Source organism: Borostomias antarcticus (assembly GCF_949987555.1).
Source record: "Borostomias antarcticus genome assembly, chromosome: 1".
NCBI lineage: Eukaryota > Metazoa > Chordata > Actinopteri > Stomiiformes > Stomiidae > Borostomias > Borostomias antarcticus.
In genome coordinates this window covers 20,106,499-20,131,473 of record NC_140234.1, presented here as the reverse complement: position 1 = coordinate 20,131,473, position 24,975 = coordinate 20,106,499, and the positions used below count along the sequence as shown (strand labels likewise).

The 24,975-nt window shown below is 43.8% G+C and overlaps 3 protein-coding genes across 3 annotated transcripts; 2 read left to right on the top strand and 1 right to left on the bottom strand.

Annotated features, from left to right (window-relative positions):
- Positions 1–8,189: 8,189 nt before the first annotated feature.
- Positions 8,190–13,197, top strand: tmem91 (transmembrane protein 91; the record flags this gene model as incomplete). Its single annotated transcript, XM_084436116.1, has 3 exons — positions 8,190–8,618; positions 10,654–10,800; positions 13,042–13,197. 3 exons carry the CDS (start codon positions 8,190–8,192, stop codon positions 13,195–13,197), a joined length of 732 nt encoding a protein of 243 aa, XP_084292242.1.
- Positions 13,198–15,606: 2,409 nt separating this feature from the next.
- On the bottom strand, positions 15,607–19,020 carry exosc5 (exosome component 5). Its single transcript, XM_084447311.1, has 6 exons — positions 18,895–19,020; positions 17,766–17,879; positions 17,418–17,539; positions 16,167–16,307; positions 15,945–16,034; positions 15,607–15,727 (listed from the first exon to the last, which is right to left on the bottom strand). Exons 1-6 carry the CDS (start codon positions 18,989–18,991, stop codon positions 15,632–15,634), a joined length of 660 nt encoding a protein of 219 aa, XP_084303437.1. The 5' UTR covers positions 18,992–19,020; the 3' UTR covers positions 15,607–15,631.
- Positions 19,021–19,174: 154 nt separating this feature from the next.
- On the top strand, positions 19,175–24,948 carry bckdha (branched chain keto acid dehydrogenase E1 subunit alpha). The gene is made up of 8 exons (XM_084440929.1): positions 19,175–19,421; positions 20,300–20,476; positions 20,802–20,888; positions 20,977–21,085; positions 22,216–22,377; positions 22,478–22,684; positions 23,703–23,844; positions 23,996–24,948. Exons 1-8 carry the CDS (start codon positions 19,308–19,310, stop codon positions 24,336–24,338), a joined length of 1,341 nt encoding a protein of 446 aa, XP_084297055.1. The 5' UTR covers positions 19,175–19,307; the 3' UTR covers positions 24,339–24,948.
- The last annotated feature ends 27 nt before the right edge of the window (positions 24,949–24,975 follow it).

The window sequence follows — 24,975 nt, the reverse complement described above, 5'->3', positions numbered from 1 at the left end:
CCCTGATAAGGTAGCAGGAGCAGAGACAAGAAAAGGCAAAGGGAGAGAGAGGAAGAGAGAGCGAGAGGAGTGAGAGGAGGAGGAGGGTGAGTGAGGGATAGACAAGCAGAGAGAGAGGTGGGAGATGGCTGCTGCACCGTAGTTTAAAAGTCATTGAAAAGATGAGTCTTTGAGCATTATTATAAACACACAGCTGTAAACGGATACTCCTGTGTGAGGGATGCAGACGGATGGAGCGAGCCAGGAAGACAGAGAGGGGAGGTGTCTCACTGAGGAGAGGGAAGTCTCTGGGAAAGCATACACAATGAGGCATGTACCTTGTCACACACACGTGTGAGCATACTCTGAGCTCTGATCTCTTAAGGCTCTCAACCCAACTGAAAGTGATCAATAACTCTGACTCACACACTCATCTACACTTTCCAATCGTATCTATAACTCCATCTCCCTCTCCATCTCTCTCTCTCCATCTCTCTCTCTCTCACTCTCTCTCACTCACAACCCGCCCCCCCCCCACACACACTCACACGCGCGCACCCCCCCCCCCCACACACACACACTTCTCCTATCTGCACATGCCCATTCTAAGCTGAGCGACGGTAGGAGCTTGGTTGGTTCAGAGGCTGTGATACTGGAGTCCTTGGACGGTTCAAACTGGGATGCTGGATGTTCTCCTCCCCCCTCTGCCCTCTTTTGAGCTCCGTCCTGCAGAGCGGCTGGATCCCGGAGAGGACAGGTCCCACTGAGGACCAGACACTGAAGAAGGTAAGGAGTTCCCTTCATAAGGAAATACCGGAGGCAGGGACAGAGAGAGAGAGATAGAGTCTGTTTGCATTTTAATTTGAACGCAGTTGAAATTAAAAATTCTCTGGTCCTCTCTGGCTATGTTCTGGTTTTGTTGAAGCCTTTAATTGCGACAGATTTGTACAGTATAATGTAAGAAGCACAAGGGGAGATTGTTCTTACATTTGATGCGCACAGCCTTTAGTGTCATTGTTTTTGTGGTGTTTAAAGCAAGGATATTTGGACAGACAGAATACTGTTGAGTTTAGGCTATAGCGATGAGGCTGAGGGCTTGTAATGTGTAGGCTACTGTTCACAGTGATGCGGACAAGTCTTTCATTAAGATCACCTTAGGAACTACAATCACCATATCACGATTATAAGGCAGAATCATTATTATTAAATAAAGAAAAAAATAAGAAAAAAACTTTCATTCGGCTTTGTCTTCTTGATTAGTTAAGAATGCAGCAGGCTGCAGCAGTTTGAGACCCAGTGATTGTATCTCTCTGAGGGGAGAGCTTTCTGAGTGGAATATCCCTGTAGTTCACTCATGTAGCATTCTTTCACACATTCAACCTCTCAGATGTACATTTATGTGCTTGATGTCTAATCTGCAGTGGCATATTACTTATGATATTATTACTTATTATTGTATGACTTGTTTTACTAAAATAATACTGTATTTTACTATTTTACTAAACAGTAGGCTAGCTACAAAGTCAATTCAATTAATTGGGTTTTTTTGGCACAAAAGAACAAATGTTCATGTTCCCAAAGCAACCAAAGCGAATCTGTAGTAGCCTAAGGAACATGACTTCAAAGGATACAGCTAAGCTGTCTCTGAAGAACAAAGCGTTTTATATAGTAATGTTTACTAATAGGAGTCCCTCTTTTGGCTCTCGCTGTGCCTGGTTGTATCCAGCTGTTGGTTGTTAGTGAGGTATCCCCTTGCTACATAATGTAGGTCATAGCCAATCAACAACTGACTATGTGCCCCTGTGTAAATGATGTGTAAATGATGATGAGGCCATGTAATACATGAGCTCTCATGTTGGGATCTGTGAGTGGCTAATGGCTTCATCCAACACTATCTCACAAAACACACACACACAGGTGAAAACACAAGGCAAGGCAAGGCAAGGCAAGGCAAGGCAAGGCAAGTTTATTTATATAGCACATTTCAGCCACAGGGCAATTCAAGGTGCTTTACATGAGACATTAAAAGCATTAAAACAAAAAGCAAGACATTATAGACATTTAAAACAAAAGGCAGGACAAATTAAAAGCATTAAAACAAAAAGCAAGTCATTATAGACATTTAAACAAAAAGCAGGACAAATAGAATACAGGAATAAAACACAGACACATACACAGACACACTCGCGCGCACACACACACACACACACACACACACACACACACACACACACAACCACACCATTATACAGTGTCTCTTTCTCCCCACTCCCTGCTCAACTAAGCAAATAAAAGAAAGCAATCCGGTATGTAGTAAAAAACACGTACTGTACAGTCAATATCAAAGAGATAGTGGGAATGCTTTGAGATGGTCTAAGATGTGTTCTTTTTAATTTTAGTTACAGTAGGTGTAATGTAGGTTTAAGCCTCAGAATCATTTTCTGTTAGAGGCTCCATTCCAGTGGGAGTGGAGTCTTTCCAACACAGCAGCTGTTAGGAGATAAAGCACTGAAGTGCAACTCGCACACACATCCAGTACACACACACACACACACACACACACACACACACCTACATTGTATATTGCCTTTTCTCTCTGTCCTTCTCATAAAAAAACATAGTAAATCACATCATTGCTCTCATTTACATGCAATCACATGGCCACAGTTACAGTGCACACATCAGAACATGCCCATATACGGTATACAACACACACACACACACACACACACACACACACACACACACACACACACACATAGTGCACTGACACTAGAACCATTTGTACATATCTTAGATTAGATGGATGATTTCCTTCATACCCCTGCATCACTGTACCCCAGTACCAGCTGTGTTGTTTCTGTGTGTATTTGTATACGTGTGTGTGTGTGTGTGGAGGGGGGGGAGGGGGGCACGTGTGTGTGTGAATGAGAGTAAGAACAAGAAAGAGAGGGAGATAGAGAGAGGGGGGGTGAAAAATGGGGGTGGAGAGGGGGCGCTTCGGGGAATTGATCACTCTGTTGGGTGTGTTGTATGTCATTGTGTATAATTGTACACTATTTATATGTGTCCGTGTAGTTGTGTCCGAGTGTGTGTATGTCTGTGTGTGTGTACGTGTCTGCGTGTGTGCATACATAGGTGTATTTATCCATGGATGTGCGTGTGTGGCTCACTTCCTCATACATACCTCCAGGACATAAGAGAAATATTCACCCTCTACCGGGACTGTGTTCTTTTTCCATTAGAATGTCATTCAGTGGGAATTATATATATTATATATATATATATATATATATATCTTTTTAACACTCCTAATGTGACAGCCACAGCACCGAGCCCCACTGGAACCCCAGGGCTCTGCCGGAATGATCAAGTCCCCACTTATCAAGTCGAGCAGAGGAATGTTGAAATGCCAAATTAGCCTCTGGTTCATTTATCCTGCAGCGAACACAGAATTCTTCAGTGAATGTGTTTCCATAGGAACGTGGCGTTACAGTGGCATCCAGAGCAGCATTGTATCCTGGTCTTTTATCAGCCCTCACACGTCTACCCTAACGCATGGATCAGTAGAGCGGGAGGGAAAGATGGCGTTCCACCCTCAAATCAATACATGTACTCCAGCTCCCAGCTGCTGTAGGTGTTCTTATCGCAATTCATGAGAAATACCTCCAGTATAGTGTTATCAGCCCTCCATCAGCATTATACATCATGTCTTTTTATTGAGGCTGAGGACGTTTACTGCCTCTTACGACCCTATACCACCGACTGACTGTACCATTGCTTGTTCAGAACGTGCTCCTCTGCGTTTGAGGCTCCAAGCCTCATCTACTGATACCGCAATGTGTGTGTGTGTGTGTGTGTGTGTATGTGTGTGTGTGTGTGTGTGTGTGTGCGTGTGTGCGTGTGCGCGCATGTGTGTGTGCGTGTGTGTGCGCGTGTGTGTGTTTGCTGGAGACACTTCTAGGACTATTCCTAGAGCACAGTAATCAGCAAGAACATTCTCCTCCTTATGCCCTGTCAAGTTCTCTGCCTTGGTAACAAGAGTTCGGCAAACGGCTGGTTGGAGTCGCCGAAAGGAAGACGAAGGAGAGACGGAGGAGAGACCAGCGAGCGCCGGTAGAGGAGGGGAGAGAGGTGAAGGGAGGCAGAAGTAAAAGTGAAGGATAGAGGGGGAGCTGTTTGTGGGAAGAGAGCGGGGCTCTCTCTAAAAGTGTGGGTGGTGATTTGCGGCGCCGTCCTTGCTGCCTTCCTTCCACCTGACTGCATGTTTTATGAGCGTTGCAGAATCAGAAAGGAGGCAGGCTTATAATACAGCTGACAGAGGTCTTTTTATGGTGGGGGGGGGGGGGACACGTAATAAAGCTGAGTGCATCCCTCCTGGAACCAAGCTGTGGGGGGCAAGGGAGAGGGGACGAGGTGTACGTGTCTGTGTGTGTGTGTGTGTGTGTGTGTGTGTGTGTGCGCGTGTGTGTGTGTGTGTGTGCGTGTGTGTGTGTGTGTGTGCCTGCATCGTCAGTAGTGCGTTTTGAGACAGCTTGCAGTCAGAGAAGTAGTTGACGTCAGAGAGTGTGTTCTTGAATGATCACCGGCCTGTTCGGCATGAGAGGGACCTGCCCTCTGTAATGATGGTGGAGGAGGAGGAGGACGAGGAGGAGGAAGGAGGTGGACAGGAAGGAACAACAAAGCAATAACGTAGAGCGGAATGCAGCCCTCAGCACCATGCCAGCACATAGCCACCAATTATTCAGAGCCTTTCCAAGCCGTGCTTTGGAGCATAGAACTACAAGACACTGGATTCAATTCAACTGAGCCACTCCTAGTGTGTAGCAGAGTGAATGTAATATACATAACATTTCTCATTATAATGTTATTGAAAAGAGGCTTCCTCAACAAAAACTGTCAAAGAATCTTCCCGAATTGAATAGTATTCTACATTTATAATTGTTCAAGTAAAGAGCATTGATTCCAATTGATTGGGTGGTACAGTATTGTTTCTAGATATTCATAGCAATGAAACCGTTGAATTAGTTAGCATAAATTGTTTTTGTTTTGTTTCCCAAAAAAAAAAAATTCAAAGAGTGCATAATGTACAGTTTGACACATAAATAATCACTGGTGACTCTCAACCTTTTCTATGTTTTTACATGGACAACACAACCCCATTTAAATATTAAATAATAAAAACAATATCAATAACAATACCAATAACAAATAATAATAGTAAAAATACCAACAGACAATAATCCCCCCCCCCAAAAAAAACAACTTAAACAGCACAGAAAAAAAAAGTTGAATAAGGAAAATAAGTACAGATGTACTTTCAATCACAATGTGACAACTATGCAAACCGTCAACCACATCCTACCCAAACAGACCACAATGGCAGATCCACACAGAAGGTCCCATGACACCCCCCCAGCCAACCAAACTACCAGAGCCCCCTAGCATAGATTGTTTATCTCAATTGCATACATTGTCTCAATAATTGGCAGTGTAATTCTGACTTGTACTGTGAACATGAATATCTCTATTTTTTCCTTCTATTACTTGATGGCATATTGACCCTGCTTGCTCTCAGCACATTTTTGCCTGCATCTGTTTCACTTTATTCACCATATCAAAAACAAATTGAAGATACTTCAAACTTCAGACAAAATAAATTGTATCAAAAGCTTCTGAAAATAATACAATAATGAAATTAATTAATCAATTAATCAAAAAAAATAAGAAAAAAGGCAAGATTGTATGAGTAGCTATTGAAGCTTGAAGAAGTCACTGCTGTGAGAGAGACCTTGGGGAGGTGAGGATAGTCAGAAGAGCCTCAGGCATATCTTCCAACTGTCCAACTGTGTTTGCTTACCATTCATTTTATTGAGAAATGCCATCGTGTGGTTTTAATGTAAAAATACATCACATCATGGTGCTCTGAAGGAATTTGTCAGGTAAACATATGAACAAAGGATCTCACTGAAAGCGTGGCAAGGTCTGCAATCATGCTTCTCTTCAAGCATGAGTGAGCACCCATAAATAACCGAGACACATTCATGACAGCATTACATCTATGAACTACAGTACAGTATCTCCTGCATCCTGATGCTTAGTCGCCCTGTTCCATCATAAGCTGAGGGGCTGTCTGGTTTGTTTCGGACCTTTCTGTACATATCTGACCGCCACAGAGAAAAACTGTAAACCAAAATGACAGCCTTAAAATGAAAGCTTTACCGTTTATTTTTCTCCACAATTGTTTTTGAATTGCCAAATCATTATATATCAATTCATCCCAAAAATATTTATCCTTAAAGTCAAAGTGCTGACCATGTATAATACCACGATGTTATGGGGAGGAAGTTGATACCTATAGATGCCATGTCGTTCTTCATCAACTGGTCTGAGCACTCTAGCTCTCTGTACTATAGTCTTCAGTCACTTGTTTTCCTGAGGAAAGCTAGGACTGGACACAACAGGGTCTACTTTTATGACGGCAGGATGTTCAGAGTCTTGTTTTGAGGTCTTTCATTGCCTGGAGCAGGTATCCACTGTTGAAGAACATTGGAAGACAGCAGCTACCCTTTACCTGAGAAAACTTGGCCACCGTGCCTTGTCCATTATGAGTGCGTTTACGTGTGTGTGTGTGTGTGTGTGTGTGTGTATGTATTTGTGTGTGTTGGTGTGTGCAGGTGTTTGTTTGTGTGTGTTTGTGTGTGTGTGCGTGTTTGTGTGTGTGTGTGTCTGTGTGTTTGTTTGTGTGTGTGTGCGTGTTTGTGTGTGTGTGTCTGTGTGTGTGTGTTTGTGTGTGTGTGCGTGTTTGTGTGCGTGTGTGTCAGCCATGTTCCCAGAATAGACCAGTATGCGGCCAGTACTCTGGGTCAGGAGCCGCGGTGGTGTACAGCTGACCGTCAGGATGCTGTGGGCAGAGAGGCAGAGCAAAACTGAGCAGAGTAGATGTTATGTGTGACCTTGTTTTCCTTTTGTCAGCACTGCAGCGTGTCGGTGGAGGTGAGGTAGACGGCGGGCCACCGGACACAGAACCGCCCGACTCCCAACGTCTGTCCTGAATGAAACCTCACGGCAGACTGGACACATTAAAGATACATGTCCCACAGGAGTGCTCCTGTCGCGAGCAGCAAACTCACAGCCATAAATCAATACTAGGAGACTCTGATTTCTTCATTATCACTTCCCTCAGAAACAAGAGGCGTGCTCACGGATCTGCTGACCTGGACCACAACACCCCTGGATTCTATTCCTGGAGCCTCATTGCTTTTTCAGATTAACTGCCCTAGAAATATGACCCCAGACCCTCCATTCAGGGCTAGTGTGAGTGCTGTCTCCCACAGTCTTCAGTACAGTGCAGAGAACAGTGTCTCTACAATTCAGTCCTCTGAGACACGTTTTTTTGTTTTGTTTTGTTATTTTAAAAAATCTATTTAGCTGTAGTAAGTGAAAACATAACCCCAAATGACAGGCTAAAAGTGCAGGATTTACAGTTATTTTCCTCTACAGCTGCTTTTGAACTGTCAAGTAATTATTTATTATTTCATGCCACCTATTTTTATCCTTGAAGGGAAAGAAATTTGGCCATGATACTATGATGCTGTTGGGGATAAAGGCTTGATACGTGATTGTTATACAGTTTACCTGTGGCCCTGAAGGGAACTCAAGCTTAAAACCTATTTTTCAATATTTTCCATATCAGCTGTGCTAATCAAGCTACTCCATCTTCAATATTGACATTTCTGGATTCTACGTGAGAGAAAGCACATTAGCATATTCGTGACCACAGACACACTCAATCATGTGAAATGGGAGACCAGGCCCCAGCCATAAGCCATCACGCCCTGGAACAAACAGCTTATGACATGTGAGGAAAGGGAAATCTGCAGGAGAGCCTCGAGAGCTTAAATCTCCCAACACGACCTCAGCACAGAACAACAGAGAGCCGAGCCAAGCGAAGGGAGCTGGCATGGGCAGGTCTGGCCTGGTTCAATACGCCGCGGTTGCTGTGTGCGTCCTTGGGTTTGAGGACAAGGCCTGTAATAAGAGTACAATTGAAGAGTTGGATTAAAGATGGATTATCACTGCGCTACTAAAGCCAGCGAGGCAGCTGCTTTCATTTAAAATCCAGAGGACACACTTCAGGGGAAAAGCTCTGGGAACTGATTTCTAGATTTGCCCAACGTTGGATGTGGTGGCCTGCCGGTGACAGAGAGATGGAGTGTCAAGATGAGCTGGAACACCCTCTCCTAGGGGAGAGCCCCAAGAACACGGGAGGCCTGGGTGCCGGCGTTGCCCCCGCGACACTGTTCAAGGGCATCTTGGTGAGGTGCGAGGAGGACAAAACCTTCCCCCCGCTGGCGTGGAGGAGCTACTGCGGCGGGCGCGCCGAGCTTCAGCAGCAGCAGCAGCTGCTGGATCCGTGCTCTCTGCCCTGCACGCTGGAGTCCCTGTACCCCCCGGTGGGCCCGATCTGGGGCCACTCCGACCCCCTGGCGCTGCACAGTAAGGAGTATCTGGAGACCACTTTCGTGGACATCCGCCCCGGCTCGTCCCTGGAGAGGAAGCTGCTGGGAGAGGCGCAGGACGTCCATAGCGTGTCGTACAGCCTGGAGGACGAGGACGACCTGCTGCCCGACTTTGAGGTAAGACCCCCCCCGCGGCCGCGCGGCGTGACACACTATACACACGCCGAGGTGTACGGGCGAAGCCCCGCTGGCGTTTCTACCAAACAAGCGCTCCAGCCAAACATTATAGTACAGAGTGATTCAAAGAAACGACGTATGAACACCAGAGAAGAGCATCCTGCAGCGAAGCAGGACAGCTGGGTCAAATCTCTTTGTAACCCCCCTCCTGTTGGAGCTGTTGATGCCCAGAGGGGAGACAGAGGGAAGTGAGTTAAAGTCAGGTCACAGTTTCTGCTCTCTTTCTACCTACATGACCTTCAGTGGTAATATGACTCACAATTTCTGCCAACAAAGAGCGGATGTTTTTTCACTTCAAATATCCACTGACAGGTAATAGAGGGGAAGTGTATATTTGACAGGTGACGGGTAATAGAGGGGAGGTGTATATTTTGAGAGGAGTTGGAGAGGAGCTGTAAGTGGAAGGTATTAAAGCGCTGCAGTAAGCAGGAGTTGAAAGCTTTCTGTCAAGGAGGTGGAATTACATAAGACTCTTTAATGGTGAGCTAGTAATGATACTACATATAGAGGATGCCAGGTCTATTTCATACATCAGTGATCATACACTGTAGCTCTCCCTTGAAGATATATAAATAGCTCTCCACCGTCACTCCTATGTGTGACGTACGGCTAGACCACTAAACTGAATATCTATAATCTCTTTTGGTCTTATGTTTCTTTAAATGTATTCTTTGGCAAGGTACAGCATTATGGTCCAACTGCATAGACAGTCTTGCAGAATAGCTGAAGTCTTTTAACACAAACATGCACAAACACACACACACACACACACACCAAATTCCATTCAACCAATGGGCTGCTTCTGTCAGAGTGTATTTACTGACATGTCATCTGGATTCTTTACCAAAAGGTCAAATGTAAAACCACTTCAAATTAAATGTTGTTGAGCGAATGCCGGTGTAGGGAGAGACTCTGTCCTGGGGGAATGTAACCTAGCTTTGACCTTTGACCCCACACAGAAATACAAACAAGCATCTCCATCTCATTTGTTTTACATCAAAAGCCCAGGTACAAAAAAAGAGCTACAGCTGTTGAACTCTCCTGGGTAAAGGACTTGATGGAGATCAATACAATGTGAGGTCAGAACAGGAGTGACAACCTCAGGACTTGTCCTGTGGGACACCGACATGAGCCTGTGTCTGGCTCCTGCATGGCCGCCTGCTGATTTACACCCCTCCAGAGAACAGTGACAATAAAGTAGGACTGGCGCCCACCTAACAGGGGCCTGTAATGGGACGATGCATTGATTTTGATCAGACTGCATCACAGAGTCAGGAAGATGACTTATACTGTCTGAGGAACCTGGTGAACTTTGAGATTATTAAATGTGACAACTGATTGTGATTTACCCTTATGTCCTGTCCTTCATTAATCTTTGAAGCAGACACATAAATGCCTTTTTTGCTGTGGCTCTAGCAGGGAGGAAGAGACATTCAACAAAATGTTATTTGAGTTGAATTATTCATGAGGCCCAATGAATGCTGAAAATAAAACCTATTTTGTGCAGGAAATGAAGGAAGGAAAACAGCCAGACAGGGTCAGGGAGGGGAAGTCAGATTGGATATGCACCCTTGTCTAAATGTCTGAGTCATGAATTGCCCATGCCAGCAGCATAGCAGGTTCTCATGCAGGGTAACCCCATTCAGTCACATTATCTTACAGCTACCAGCAAAGCATTGTTATTTTTCGAGAGGACATTGTTGGGGGCAAAAACATGCAATTAATTCTTCCAGCAAAATATTAGTTTGTCTTTGTATAAACAAAGGTGTAACATTGATACTTTTTACATATATGTAAATTTTTCATTTGTTTATTTTTTTTAAAACATATATTTTACACATAAGTAGGCTACAGCATCATTGCAATGTCCAAGGATTCTGATTACTATGACAACACATTTTGAAATAGCAAATGGCAGTTCTGTAGCTAGCCGGTGTTGAACGAGCTGCTCTGATACTGGCTGTGAACCTTCCAGGACTCATCCAGCGATGACTTCAGTGATACGGACAGCGAGAGCAACTTTCCCCTGATGATCCCTCAGGACTACCTGGGCCTGGCCTTCTTCTCCATGCTGTGCTGCTTCTGGCCCCTGGGCATCGCTGCCTTCTACCTGTCCCAGAAGGTACGTCCTTTACATTCCATTACAGTCATTCAGCAGACGCTTTTATCCAAAGCGACTAACAATAATTGCATTTAACGTAGGAAAAGCCAATGTACTACTACTTGCCAGAACTCACAAGTTCATCTCCTATCTAAAACAAGTGACTAAGAGCATAATCTAGTGCTGAAGGCAAAGTGCAAGAATAGCAATCTAAATACAATAGGTGCTTAAGAGGGAGGATTGTTGTAGTACTTCTTGAAGAGATTAGTTCTGAGCCTGCGACGAAAGATGGGCAGCGACTCTGCTGTCCTGACGTCAGTGGGCAGTTCATTCCACCACTGCGGGGCCAGGACAGAGAAGAGCCGTGACGGTGTCGATCGACCGCAGGGGCAATCAGTCGCCCCGAGGTAGCAGAGAGTAGTGGTAGGGAGGAGGTATAGGGTTTGACCATGGCCAAGGCTAGTGCCAGAGTTTTAAACTGGATGCGAGCTGCTACAGGGAGCCAGTGTAGGGAACGGAGAGGGAGAACTTGGGGCGGTTGAACACCAGGCGAGCAGCAGCTTTCTGGACAAGTTCCAGGGGTTTAATGGCTGACGCCGGGGCCCCAGCAAGGAGGGAGTTGCAGTAGTTCAGACGGGAGATGACCAGGGCCTGGATGAGCACCTGCGCCGTTTCATCAGTGAGGAAAGGGCGAATTCTCCTGATGTTGTAGAGCAGGATTCTGCAAGAGCATGTGACGGATGTGATATTTGCGGAGAATGACAGTTGGTCATTCAGGGTCACGTCCAGATTCCTCGAAGTCCGAGTTGGTGTCACCACTGTGTCGTCAATGGTGATGGCCAGGTCCCGGTGCGGGCAGCCCTTCCCCGGGAGGAACAGCAGCTCAGTCTTGTCCAGATTGAGCTTGAGGTGATGTGTCATCCACTCTGAGCTGTCAGCCAAGCACGCAGCTATCCATGCCTCCACTTGTGTGTCAGAAGGGGGAAATGACAGGACCAGTTGCGTGTCATCGGCAAAGCAGTGATAGGAGAAGCCATGTGAGCAAATGACAGAGCCCAGAGTTGTAGTGTCGAGGGAAAAAAACGAGAGGACCCAGCACATACTGTACTTTATACAGTGTTCTCTGAATCTGTCGCAATGTACTGTTAATATGTACTTTTGACTCATACAGAGATAAAAAATAGAATTTTCTCCTGAACACAGACAGCTGGTATATGAGGAACTTAGACAACCAGACAGTGAGGGAAGAGGGGAAAGACCATGGACAAGGATGACCCCTTGCATATTTCAAAAATATTCCACTGTCATACACTCTCTTTCTCTCTCCCTCTCTAAAAACCATATATCCACATGAACAATTTATAGCTGTTTAGTATTTAGTCCTAACTTACCCCACCCATCCTGTTGATAGGCTGCTATTGACCCAGGTAACACCAGGTGACAGTATGCCTGAAGTGAAAGTTTGCACATGAATGGAAATGCATCTGGGTTTTACACAGGGATTACACACCGATTTTGGATTATGACACATTATGACTTGTTTAATTTAGCCGTTAATCCAATAGTATCAGTACATAGTAATTTGTCCAATTACATAATCTTCTTCGATCCATGCAATTTCTGACACATTTCAACACACCAGAAGCACAATAAATGCATCGATACACATTCATTCTCAAGGAGAGTTGAAATTGCTATTGATATTTTGTCTCTCCAGCCTCCACACACAAATAATGAACCTGTGTGAAAATGTGGTCCAAGTCACCTTGAGTGAGTGATCACACAACATTACCACAATCAGTCAGCGTTACTATGGATCTGTACTCTGTCCGCAGCAAACCTCTCTGTTCCTGATATGAGAATCGTTCCAGGCCCTCCGAAAAAAAAAAGTTCCATTACTGGCTGTGCAAAGCTAATTGGCAGCAAGGCAACAGCCCTGTGTTCAGATCGATGGCCTTCGTTAAGGTTTAATTAGAGTCATAACAAGCAGTGCTGGATGAAAGATTTCCAATAGTGTTGAGTGCCACCTAAAATAGGGGTCACGGTGAAAGACAATGGCTAGGAATGGACGGAGGAAGAAAATGATGAATGAGTTGGATGAAGTGGGGTGTCTCAGATGGATCAGCATGTGGGTTTAGCATGTGAATGATTGAGAAAATGAAAGACTGAGGCAGAAGCAGGACAGCGACAAATGGAAAGCAATGTGCCCTCTCTCTTTTTTTCCCATCTGACCCCACTCTCTCTTTCGATCTGGTTTCTCAGACCAACAAGGCGTCGGCGCAGGGTGATTTCCAGGGGGCCAGCGCCGCATCACGCCAGGCTCTGTGGCTGTCTGTGCTCTCCATCATCTTCGGAATCATCACCTACATCTGTGCCATCACTGCTCTCATCTCCTACCTGTCGGGAAAACCACCATAAGACCAGGACTTTTACACACACTCTCTCTCTCTCTCTCTCTCACACACACACACACACACACACTTCCATACATACGCAAACATTGACATAAACACAAACACCACTATGGTAAATGGTAAATGGACTGCACTTATATAGCGCTTTACAATGAAGGCCTCTCATTCACCTATTAACACACCATTGGCTAGCGTGCTCATTGGGAGCAATTTGGGGTTCTGTGTCTTGCCCAAGGACACTTCAACATCAGGAGGAACCAGGATTCAACCGCAGACCCTACGATCATTGGATGACCCACGCTACCTCCAGAGCTACAGCTGCGCTGTAACTAGGCCACCCCATATAACAGTATATCCACTAACTGGATATATTGTATACAAGAATCACTCCCTTCACCCTTTGACTCTCTCTGGTCAAAATCATATACACTGAAGTGGGAGAGCCTGGATTGGTCCATTCAGTTACTCTTGGAGACTTAGACATTATGATCATTTTGAGGTAGATGGGATAATTCATTTACAAGGAGGATCACGTCATTATTCTTATTCTGTGGAACTCTGTAGAATACAAGTGAGAATCCAAAAGAGATGTAAATACAATTGATATGTTGTAAATATCCTCACGGAGCATTAAAACCCGAGGACTAATCATCAAGTAGGTCCAGTGAATTCTCTGAGGATCTGCAAGAATTGCTCCTGTCGTCCGGGTGGGGCTGAGTGAAACGGCTGGGGAGTATGGCGACGATAGTCAGTGGATCTGTGTGAAGGTCCTGACAAGGACATGGGAGCTGCAAATCCTAATGGACCTCACAGTGGGACAGTGGGGCCGGCCGCCAGAGGCACACCCCCACAGAGAGGCTCTGCCTCGGCAGACCAACCAATCCCAGCCCTCCTCTGGGTTTATCCTCCATGGTACAAAGCTTGCTCTCTAACTGGCTCGTTTCCTTGATAATGGCTTACAAAATAATGATGTCTTACTGGTAATCAAGGAAAATGAATGAGAATGATGTGCCAAAATGAAATAAAACATATTTCTTTATATTTATTTATGTGACATGAATCTGGAATGGAGAAAACTACATGACTACAAGAATTACATCTGATACAAACGTTGGAAAATGGTGCTGGCTGAAAGGGACAAAGAGGGTGAGCCCAGTACAGGAAGAACTCCGGGGATCCTAGTATGAGTCATTGCATTATGACAAACTCCTCTACCAGGACATTACCAGCTCCCCAAATATAGACCTTCTGTTTCCCCCTCCAATATACAGCCACTTAGACTGGAATCCCCTAGCACAGTTGTCGAAGACACCTCCCAGTCTGGACTGAAATGTTCAAACACAACCATGTAATCATGCATAAGCCAACATTGCGGCGCAATACTCTATTCTCAGAGGATGTTATTATGTGTGCTTACGTTGTATAGAAAAGAGAATTAAAGCCACAACAGTGTCTAACAGGTGACCTCTTTTTGGCGTGACCAAAATGCCAGACACTTCCTGTGCATATCCCCTCAAAGCAAAGCATGTATCGGTTCATTTTAATTTCACAGTAAATCTGCATGGTGAATTTGCACCTAACCATGTTTAACTTGCTCCATGCTTCAATGTCCTTCATTTGGTCTGGACAGAGGCCAAAAATGTGAATACATTTAAAAAAAATCTCTAACCATGTTGTTGTTCAGTACCAAGAGTCCAAAGTGCTGATTGATAAGGGAAGAATGTCTTAAAACACTGTAGACTCTCAAACAAAATATACTGATTTTCTATTTATATATATAGTTTTATAGAGTGCAGAGTTGCAAGCACCTGATATTCATTTCTAATTCTAAGCCAGTATTTTGTGCAGTTCAGAAAATCAGTGTTGTATCAAGACTGAGTTGATAAAAGATCACCATTACCAATCTATGTAAGCACTTATGTAACCATACTGACTACATCTGTGACAACCGCTGATGTGCCATGATGTGACTACACGAGTCTAAAGCACCTTTGTGCTGGTCAGACAACCCTAAGCAAATATGTCACTGTCAAGATATGCCAATCCTGTTTCTTGGTATAGCTAAATGTGTACACACAATATAAAGGAGCTCAGATGCCATGTCAGTGATGGTCACTCAGTCCAGTCCAGAGGTCAGAGGGTGGTCAAGAGAATGGCCTGGTCTGTTGTCATTTTACTTCTGTTCCTGTTCTCACTGTTGTGTAAAAAAATAAAAAATAAATAAAAAAAAAAATAAAGGTGAATATTGCAAAAACAAAAAACGACATGAATCTAATAAATGCTCTTGATCAAACATTTCCCTTTTTTCCTTGATTAACAAATGTATGGAAGGTGCCACAGTAGTTCCGAGGGGTCAAAATTGTATGTTTTATTAATATTTATTAAAACAAGCTTGTTTTGAAAAAAAGAAAGACGACAAAACGGGAGTATATTCTCTATTAGAGGGTCTTGGAATATCGCCGTCTGATAGAATCTCTGTAGAACTGGAAGATCTTCTCTGATGCTTTCTGGCTGACGGCTATACACTTCTGGAGCTGTGAATGGATACAGAGATATAAGAGTATTTCATTCTGTGATATCATCATAAGGAAAAAATAGCACCAAATGCTAAAGTAATCTGGGTTATCTGATTGAGGAGCAACACATACCACTAACTGGAAGGTCTTTGTATGGTTAGGCAATAACTTTTTCAAGTAAGCTACTGTACAATGAACTTGACAAAAATGTACCACACGTGTCATATTCACCTACCTCAAGAACTGAAAAAGATCCTTTGGTTGATGACATCATCACTTTGTGCTCTGTGCTATCAATAGCAAACGTCATCAAAGCTCGACTTTCCTAGGTGGGGAAAATAGATTGATATTGTTATAGCTGATATTTTCAACTCTGGTAATAAGGGAAGATCTAAAACAAAGCAGATTCATCCGTTGACTATAATGTCGTTCTACACAAGGCTTCCATTAGGTTTACCTTCTCCTGAGCTGCAGTAGGGTCGGTGACGATCTGACCCTGTGTGTCAATAGCACAGGTCACTCCACAGAACAGGCAGCTCATGGGCAGCCCTGCATCCATCAAGGCCATGCAGGCCGCATTCAGGAAGCACGACAACAACTGAGTCCTGGATAAGGAAGGGCAGTTCAAACAACTGTAGAGGCCTTGGTACACTAGCCTGGCTTCGCCAGACCCAATTTGAAAAAATGGGAAGGGTCTGGAAATGCTCAGTTCATTTTCGATTACCAGGGGGCGCCATCAACGGTCGCAAAATAAAAAGCCTCTGGATGCAATTGGATAGATCTACAACCATTCAGAGCAACGAAACGTGGTTAGTCATCATATCAAGTGGGTACAGTCATCGTATTAAACCTGCCCCATATTATAGAAAGGGTTGTAATTGGCCCGGTCCAGAACGGACTGGGTAAAAATCTGTCTGAATTACCAGACTGATCTGCAAAGAGAAACAAAATGTGAGCTCACATGATCAGAATGGCTGGATGGATACCAGGCTATTGGTACACTAGGGATGGTATGAAACAATGCTAAAATATGTTACCATTGGCCATAATGCTCATTCCTACAGGGCCTGAAGGACCGAGACAGACAGGCAGGCAGACAGAAAGACATGAACCTTAATAATCAATACAAAATTGAATAAAATAATAATAGAAGGAAATTTGGCATTTCAGCAGTGTGAAATTAGAGCAAAGGTTGGAAATGCAGAATACAGAATATACATAGTAGAGAATAAGCATAAAAAGAACAAGGAATATATCCATCCATCCATCCATCCATCCAGCATGTGTTAAATATAGAATATATACATCCAGACTGTGTATATACACACACACACACACACACACACACACACACACATGCACACCTTCACAATGCTCAGGTACTGTTATAGAGTCTGATGGCCAATGCCTGAACCGCTCTGTTTTGCACCTGGGTAGGATGAGCTGAAGGTGCTCCCCCTCTGCCACAGCTCATCATAGAGAGGATGGGAGGGGATGTCCAGGTTTGTCCCTCATCCTCCTCTCCACCACAGCCTCCAGGCTGCCCAGTTGTTGCCCCACAACAGAGCTGGCCCTCCTAACCAGCTTGTTCAGTTTGTCTCCCCATACCTGGTGTTGCCTCCCCAGCAGACAACAACAAATAATAGTGTGCATAGAATCACATGCACATAATAGAGAAATGTAGGAAATTAATTTGAGTAAAGGATACAGAGCCATCATCGTGAACCACTTGAAGGATGAGTGTGAGGGAGGAGCGTGGATGAAGTGTAGACAGTAAAGACGCCTCACAAGTTTCCCGCACACACTGCTCTCGGGCTCGCTCCCTAACACCTAAAACAAGATTGTGGATGAACAGCGGTAAGGTTGGTTGCGGGAAGTTAGCATTATACTACCACCTTTTGGTGAGAAGTGCATGACATCAAAGGGAAGTTTCCTTCAGTTTGGGATAACACAGTGCTCTCCAAAACTATTTGAATAGGGGGGTTTATGGTTAAGCCCATTTGAGCAGTTGACCTTTGGCTACTTAAAATCAAGAAAATGTCTGAATAATACTCACTTGGTAATCCTACTTTGGGTTGTATCACTACCTCCAAAGTTGCTCTGTCGTAGATCTCCTTGCTGACTTTCACCTCGGCTGGTCCATACACCCCAGCCAACACACTGGAGTCCCCTTCAGACAGACAGGAAGAAAGGGGAGAGAGATGTTACCTATATAGATACGCAACACAAACATTTTTTATGTGATCCTCATCCAGTGATCCACAGAGATAAAGATATGCTGGGTAAAAATTACTAAACAGATACACTGACTGGGGTCACAGTGAGACAGTGTCTCTGCATTTGAATTTGAAGCAGTGGATCAAAGGTAGCCCCTGAGGACCTTACATCGGTACCTCCGCCTGAATGAATAACGTTATATGGATGAAATTGTTCCTTCTAGATTCTACATTTAGCTAGCTAGCTAATTTGTTGATTTTCTTGAGCGCATGTCTTCCTCGACTTTGGGTGCACTGCTACAGTAAAAGTAAGTAAGTAAAGTTTATTTTTAAAGTGCTTTTCTCAGACATGGTCACAAAGTGCTTCACAGAGATGATAAAAACATAGGTACAAAAGCTGGGCATAACACATTACCCCTCCAAGAACAACACGACAATGACAGACAGGAAAAAGCATCCAACAGAGATAAAACATAATATATAGCACAAGGCAGATGTGGCATGTTACAGAAATGTTACGATCATTTGACTGATCACATCCATCAGATCATGTAAAAATGGGCTGGAAAGAGTCCAGGACAGTGTGAGATGGTGGAGGGCTGAGGTTAGGCGGGTTGTGCCGTTGGGGGATATTGGACCTAATAGCTTGTCAACAAAAAGGCAAGAAAGTTACAGTGGTCTGTAGAAAAACAGGGTACTGCAGATGGTGGCGGTGAGAAACAACACTATTGTTAATCTTATCGAATAAGATCTTGGGCTTCCGTTTGGAGGATGGGATTAAGTTGAAAAAATGGGCTGTCGGGTTCTTTTACTGATGCAGTAAACGAGCATCGTTGGTTTTTGAGGTGGAAGCGATGTATTTCCAGGCCAGTGGCTTTCCACAGACATGACGGGTCTCACACATGAGGCTCAAGTGCCTTTCAACCGCTCTGCTAACGTTACTAGTTAGCTATCTGTTTATTAACATACCTTGGATAAACGAAGAAGAACCGTCTGGTCGTGATAATAAACTTTGTTCGCAGCCAAATTCCCTCAGAGTAGGGCTCGAAGATTTACACACCTCCATCGTGCGTATAACTTGACTGTCGCATACGGGTGACGTAACGTTATGTTTCGTTATGAATCGTTCGACAGCACAAGATAATTTTCTTCTATCCTAATCCTTGCTGCATCATATATGTTTGATAAAAATGTATTAGGTGGAAAAATATGGCGTACCTTCAGCTTGGGGTGTGTTAGTGCCGTGGATAATGTTCTTAAAGATAATGCCGCTCATAAAGTTCGATGTTTAGATATTAGCTCGATTGTTCGTCCTTGGCATACGTTGTAGCTAGTAGCATACTGTTTAGTAGCATGTAGCTAGAAGCCTACAGTGGTGCAAGATGGCGACGGTAAGAGGTTTGAAGAAAATGTATGGGATCAGCTTTCACGCAATTCGCCAAACTACTGGATTGAAAGCAGCAAGGCTCCTTCAACAAAGAGCGTTCAGGGTCAATGTAAGTATACGGAGGAGTGGAGATGCAGATCTTTGAATGTTTGAGCGTTCGACGTGTGCACAGGATCGAAACACCACCAGCTGAACTTGCGTCTTGGGCAGACCCTGTTAGCTAATAAAAGACAATCTTGTCACCAAAATCATTTTTGGTGGGGTTTAATGGCTTGATTGGGTATTTAATAATACACCGATTGGCTAAATTCGTATTTAACCTTGAATTGATTCAAAGTTAAAGTTGGCTAGCTAGATACAACGGCTAACGTTAGCTAGTCAGTTTGCATACGTTAGCTGCTGTTTCTCGCAACCTGATTGGGCAATTGCAGGGGTGTATCATACCGTTCAGACAGCACTAATGATTGCCAGCTAGTCGAACATGTAATCATACCTTATGTTGTGAGTGACAAACAATAATGTTGCATAGGCCCAGGGAAGCGCTGTAAAGTAAATCCTGTCCTAGATCTAACCTTCAAACACGCTGTCTCACTCCTGACCTGTGTAGTGTAAAGCACCATTCGGCACTATCATTCAATTGAAACCTGGTGTTTTTAACATGTATTTGTATGTTTTTATTTTCTAGTTAATAACATTATTTGTATGTCTGTATTAGGCCCAATAGTGTTGTCATGGATAGGAATGCACTGATACCACGTTTTCAGTGAGACTGACTCTAAAGTAGTCTCATCTGGTATCAGTGATGGGGAATGCAATTTGCTCATCTCATGCAGCAATACCATGACACATTTAATCTTAGCTGAACGAGATTCCGATTGTAGAGCAGTATTGTATTGGTCTAAAATTGAGGTTTGTTATTTCTTATGGATACATTATTCAAGTAATACTGTGTCAAATTGATATTGACTAGTGGCTTTTGTCCTTCAGGGAGTTCACCGACAACAGCCTTTTGACTCCACGACAGAGAAGCCTCAGTTTCCTGGAGCTTCAGCAGAGTTTGTGGAACGACTGGAGTTCATCCAGCCCAATGTTATTTCTGGGATCCCAGTGTACAGGGTGATGGACAGGGCAGGTCAAATCATCAACCCATCAGAAGACCCACAGGTACAACTTCCCTCCACACAAAGACAGAGGAGCCTAATGGCAAAATGCTGTAGTAAGACTATTACATTCACTTTTAATAATGTTTTAAGAGGTGTGTACCCATGTAAACAACAGTTGTTTCCCCGTTGATTCCCCAGGCAGGTAGGAAAAAAGTGTTGCACACTCTGGCTCCATATTATTTCTTTAATAAATTGATTCAGGCCTTCTTCAAAAGCAAACATAGTAGGTCACAGACAGGTTTGCCATGTACTGCAGGCTATTGTGATATGATATTGATTTCAAGTGCATTATCCCTTTAATGACTGTATATCTCCCCCCCATTCAGCTTTCCAAGGAGACAGTTTTAAACTTTTATCAGAATATGACTCTGCTCAACACGATGGACCGCATTCTGTATGAATCTCAGAGACAGGTAAGGTCTATGACCCTGAGCTTGTCGTTGGATGGAATGCCAGTCAAGGACAGTGTGAGAGGAGAGGCTAATGAGATTGTAATCACAGGGTCGAATCTCCTTCTACATGACCAACTATGGAGAGGAGGGGACTCACATTGGCAGTGCTGCTGCCCTCGATCCAAAAGACCTGGTCTTTGGCCAGTACAGAGAAGCCGGTAAGGATGAAACGACAAGGTTTATATGTGGTTGTTTTTTTTATTACCTTTTTATTACCTTTATATATCCAGGGGAGTCCACTGAGACCAATGTCTCATTTAGAGTGGTGCCCTGATTACATACATGATTATATACCAACATAAACAATATAATAATTTAAAAACATTCATATATTTTACACAATTAAATCCAATGACAACATATACAGAACATAAACAGACTTCGACTCCAAATTCTCGAATCATATGTTTGAAAATGTCCAAAGTGACTAAGGCATCCAATTTAAAAGTCTCCTGAAGCCTAATACATGCTCTAGGAGCACCATAACTAAAAGCAGTTGTTCCAAGTTCAGTTTTGACTCTAGGGACCTTAAGAGTCACCCAGTCCTGAGACCTTGTCTGGTGATGACTAGCCTGCCATGTGATGAGGGATGTTAGGTAGTTGACTAGGATGGCTTTGTACACATACAGGAGCTAGTGCTCCTGTGGGGACAGCCAACCCACTGCCTGATACAAATTAAAGTGGTTCATTCTAAAATGATCACCAGTGATGAAGCAAAGTGCTGAGTGATAGTGTCAAGTTGTTTCAAGGTAGTAGGGGCATATAAATAATGTCACCATAATCAAATACTGACAGGAAAGTGGACTGTACTTGTACATGTACTCAGTACATTACTTATTTCGATAAAAGAACCCAAGTTTCACCCCTAACCTTTTGCATAGTTGAAGCCTTGAAGGACAACTTTTCATCAGTAATAATGGCCAGATACTTTTACAAGGGTACACTCTCAATTCCAGAGCCATCCATAGAGCAAAATAAAGTACCTTGTAGGATCGGGTTATAGAGAATTGCATACATTTAATTTTTGTTGCATTTAAGTTTAAGCTCTAGGAGTGAGTGCTAGATTGAGTCAAAAGCTGTCTGCAGAATAGATAATGCTCCTCCCAAAGTAGGAGCAGAAGAATAAATTACTGTCATCAGCATAAAAGTGCACGTTACAGCTATTAGTAGAATGTTTGTCCGTATATTTGTCTGATTTTCAAGCAACATGGCTTCAAAGGACACAGTCATTTTCATTTCAGGCCTAGCTCAATATAGAGACTCAACCATATTGTTGTCTGCTCCTTAGGAGTGCTTATGTACCGTGGTTTCCCACTGGACCTGTTCATGGCACAGTGCTATGCTAACACCGATGACCTTGGCAAGGGTCGTCAGATGCCAGTCCATTACGGCAGCAAGGACCTCAACTTTGTCACCATTTCCTCACCTCTGGCCACACAAATTCCGCAGGGTGAGCCTCCAATCTCATGTCTTGCATTCATTTGAGGTCTTGGTCATGGGAGACTGAGATGCTGACTCCTGTTTGTCTACCCTCACCTGTCGTTGTTCAGCGGCTGGGGCAGCATATGCAGCCAAGCGGGAGAACTCCAATCGCGCCGTGATCTGCTATTTCGGAGAGGGAGCAGCTAGTGAGGGGGATGCCCATGCCGGGTTCAACTTTGCTGCCACCCTGGAATGCCCACTCATATTTTTCTGTCGCAACAATGGTTATGCCATCTCTACCCCCACCAACGAACAGTACAGGGGGGATGGTATAGGTAAGTGTCCTGTCCCATCTCAAATCTGTGCCCGGTTTGTTTGCATTTCTTTAACAAGCACAAACCTGTTACTGATGTTGCTGATACCTCTGGGGAATGCATGTAGTCATGGTAAGTTGCACTTTAAAGCTGCAGTATGTAATGCTGCAATATGAGCCTGCCACAAGCCAGCTGCCAAGCCAGCTAGGAGGGAACATTTGTGGGTATGGGTATCCATGAGGCCAAGGAAGAGTAGCCCGTGTTGTTGATTCGATCTCAGCACACGCTTTGAACCAGGTGTGGCCTCCAAAAATGTTTGGGGAAATACGTGGGGGGTAATTATATAATAACTAATAATTATTATAATGTCTGTAGCAGAGCCAAACAGCAGTTTACAATATACAAAGATGTGGTTGTCAATAGGGTTGCAAATTTCATGGAATTTCATTAATCGATAACTGTTAACCTTAACAAACAATGGTCGATTAATTGATAAGAACGTCCCACGCTGGACTGCGCTTTGCTCGCTTCATTTTTTTGTCGTCTTCCACTGTCGTTGAAATTTTCCGGAATCCCAATTAGCCTTCACTACATGGCGGGGCGCCTTCATGTGTAGTCAAACCCTAAATCGTGATAACATTTCACGCAACTCCCGTTGATAACGTTCATTCCCCCCAAAAAAAGTTCTGTTCCATTAACAAGCAATTAATCGAGTAACCAAATCTTACTCGTAAAGTAAATTCTTATCGGCAATTAATTGATAGTTGATTAACTATTAACATCCCTAGTTGTCACAGAGGAGCTCAATCACTTACCCCTCTCGATTTATCATAGTGTAGTAATAGCAATATTTAAATGTTTTAAATCTCATGAAAATCCTAAATACTGCAGCTTTAACAAACTCCTTCCAGTTTTTATTATATAGCCTACCTTCCTAACAATAAAGCAAACACATTATTGCTTTACAATGATGGTAGAAATTAAGACTGGGAGTCCCCCTCTTACAATGACAAACACATGTCTTTCTTTCATTCATCAGCTGCACGAGGCCCAGGCTATGGCATGATGTCAATCCGTGTAGATGGAAATGACGTCTTTGCAGTGTACAATGCCACAAAAGAAGCCCGTCGCAGAGCTGTGGCAGAGAACCAGCCCTTCCTCATTGAGGCTATGACCTACAGGTTAGCTGTCACATTGGCATTAACTGACTAGTTAGTAGAAACGTAAATAACCTTACTCTACTTTATGTAAAGCATTTCCCTTCTTTATGTTGAGCGTTAAGAGATGTGTGCAATCCTCTGACATTTATTAACACTGTCGTCCATTCCTTAGAATCGGTCACCACAGCACCAGTGATGACAGCTCGGCCTACCGCTCCGTGGATGAGGTCAACTACTGGGACAAGCAGGACCACCCCATCTCTCGCCTGAGGCACTACATGACCGCCCGCAGTTGGTGGAGCGAGGAGGATGAGAGGACCTGGAGGAAGCAGTCCCGCAAGATGGTGATGGAAGCCTTTGAGAAGGCAGAGAAGCGGCTGAAGCCTAAGATTGACCTGCTCTTCTCCGACGTGTACGAGGAGATGACCCCCAACCTGATCAAGCAGAGGGAGGCCATGTGGAGGCATGTGCAGCAATACAAGGAGCACTACCCCCTAGACGTCTTTGACAAGTAACCGCGTCACCTGTTTGGAACAGGGTCAGCAGGACAGATGGAGTGTGAAGTTGAAGTAGACTGTTGCACATGTTCTATTCTACTGTAATGCATACAATTATAGTTTTGATATTCCATTAATAAATCTCTACATTCTGCAAAATGGGAGGGAGGAAACGTAATGATTGTGTTCTTAAAAATATCTCTCTGGCTTTTGTGCCTTGATTAAGAGAATCTGACAAAGCTAGTAGTCTCTGAACTACTCCGTACTGTAGGTCAGTTAAAACCATACAATGCATACAACTTATGAGCTACACCTTTTGTTTCACCAATTCCTTGAAAATTTCTACAGAGCTCTTGTAACAAAATACTGTCCTGTGGTATTTTCTGCCCACTGTTAACTGGGTGAATGATGTGTTTTGTGTTTCTTTGGAATAGGATTTTCCCATTGTAGGATTTGAAATCGTGCTTAATAGTGTGCCTGTAAGGGTTTGTGGGTTCTCGTTGAATCAACGGTAGTGCTGACCTTTTTGATAATTTAAGGAAAATGTACACAGTCTGTTACATATAAAATGTGTAGGTAAGAGTATTTGATTTAGCCCAACATGTTATAAAAATGTAATAAAAATGTGATCAAAATACACCTGTCAAGCTTTACT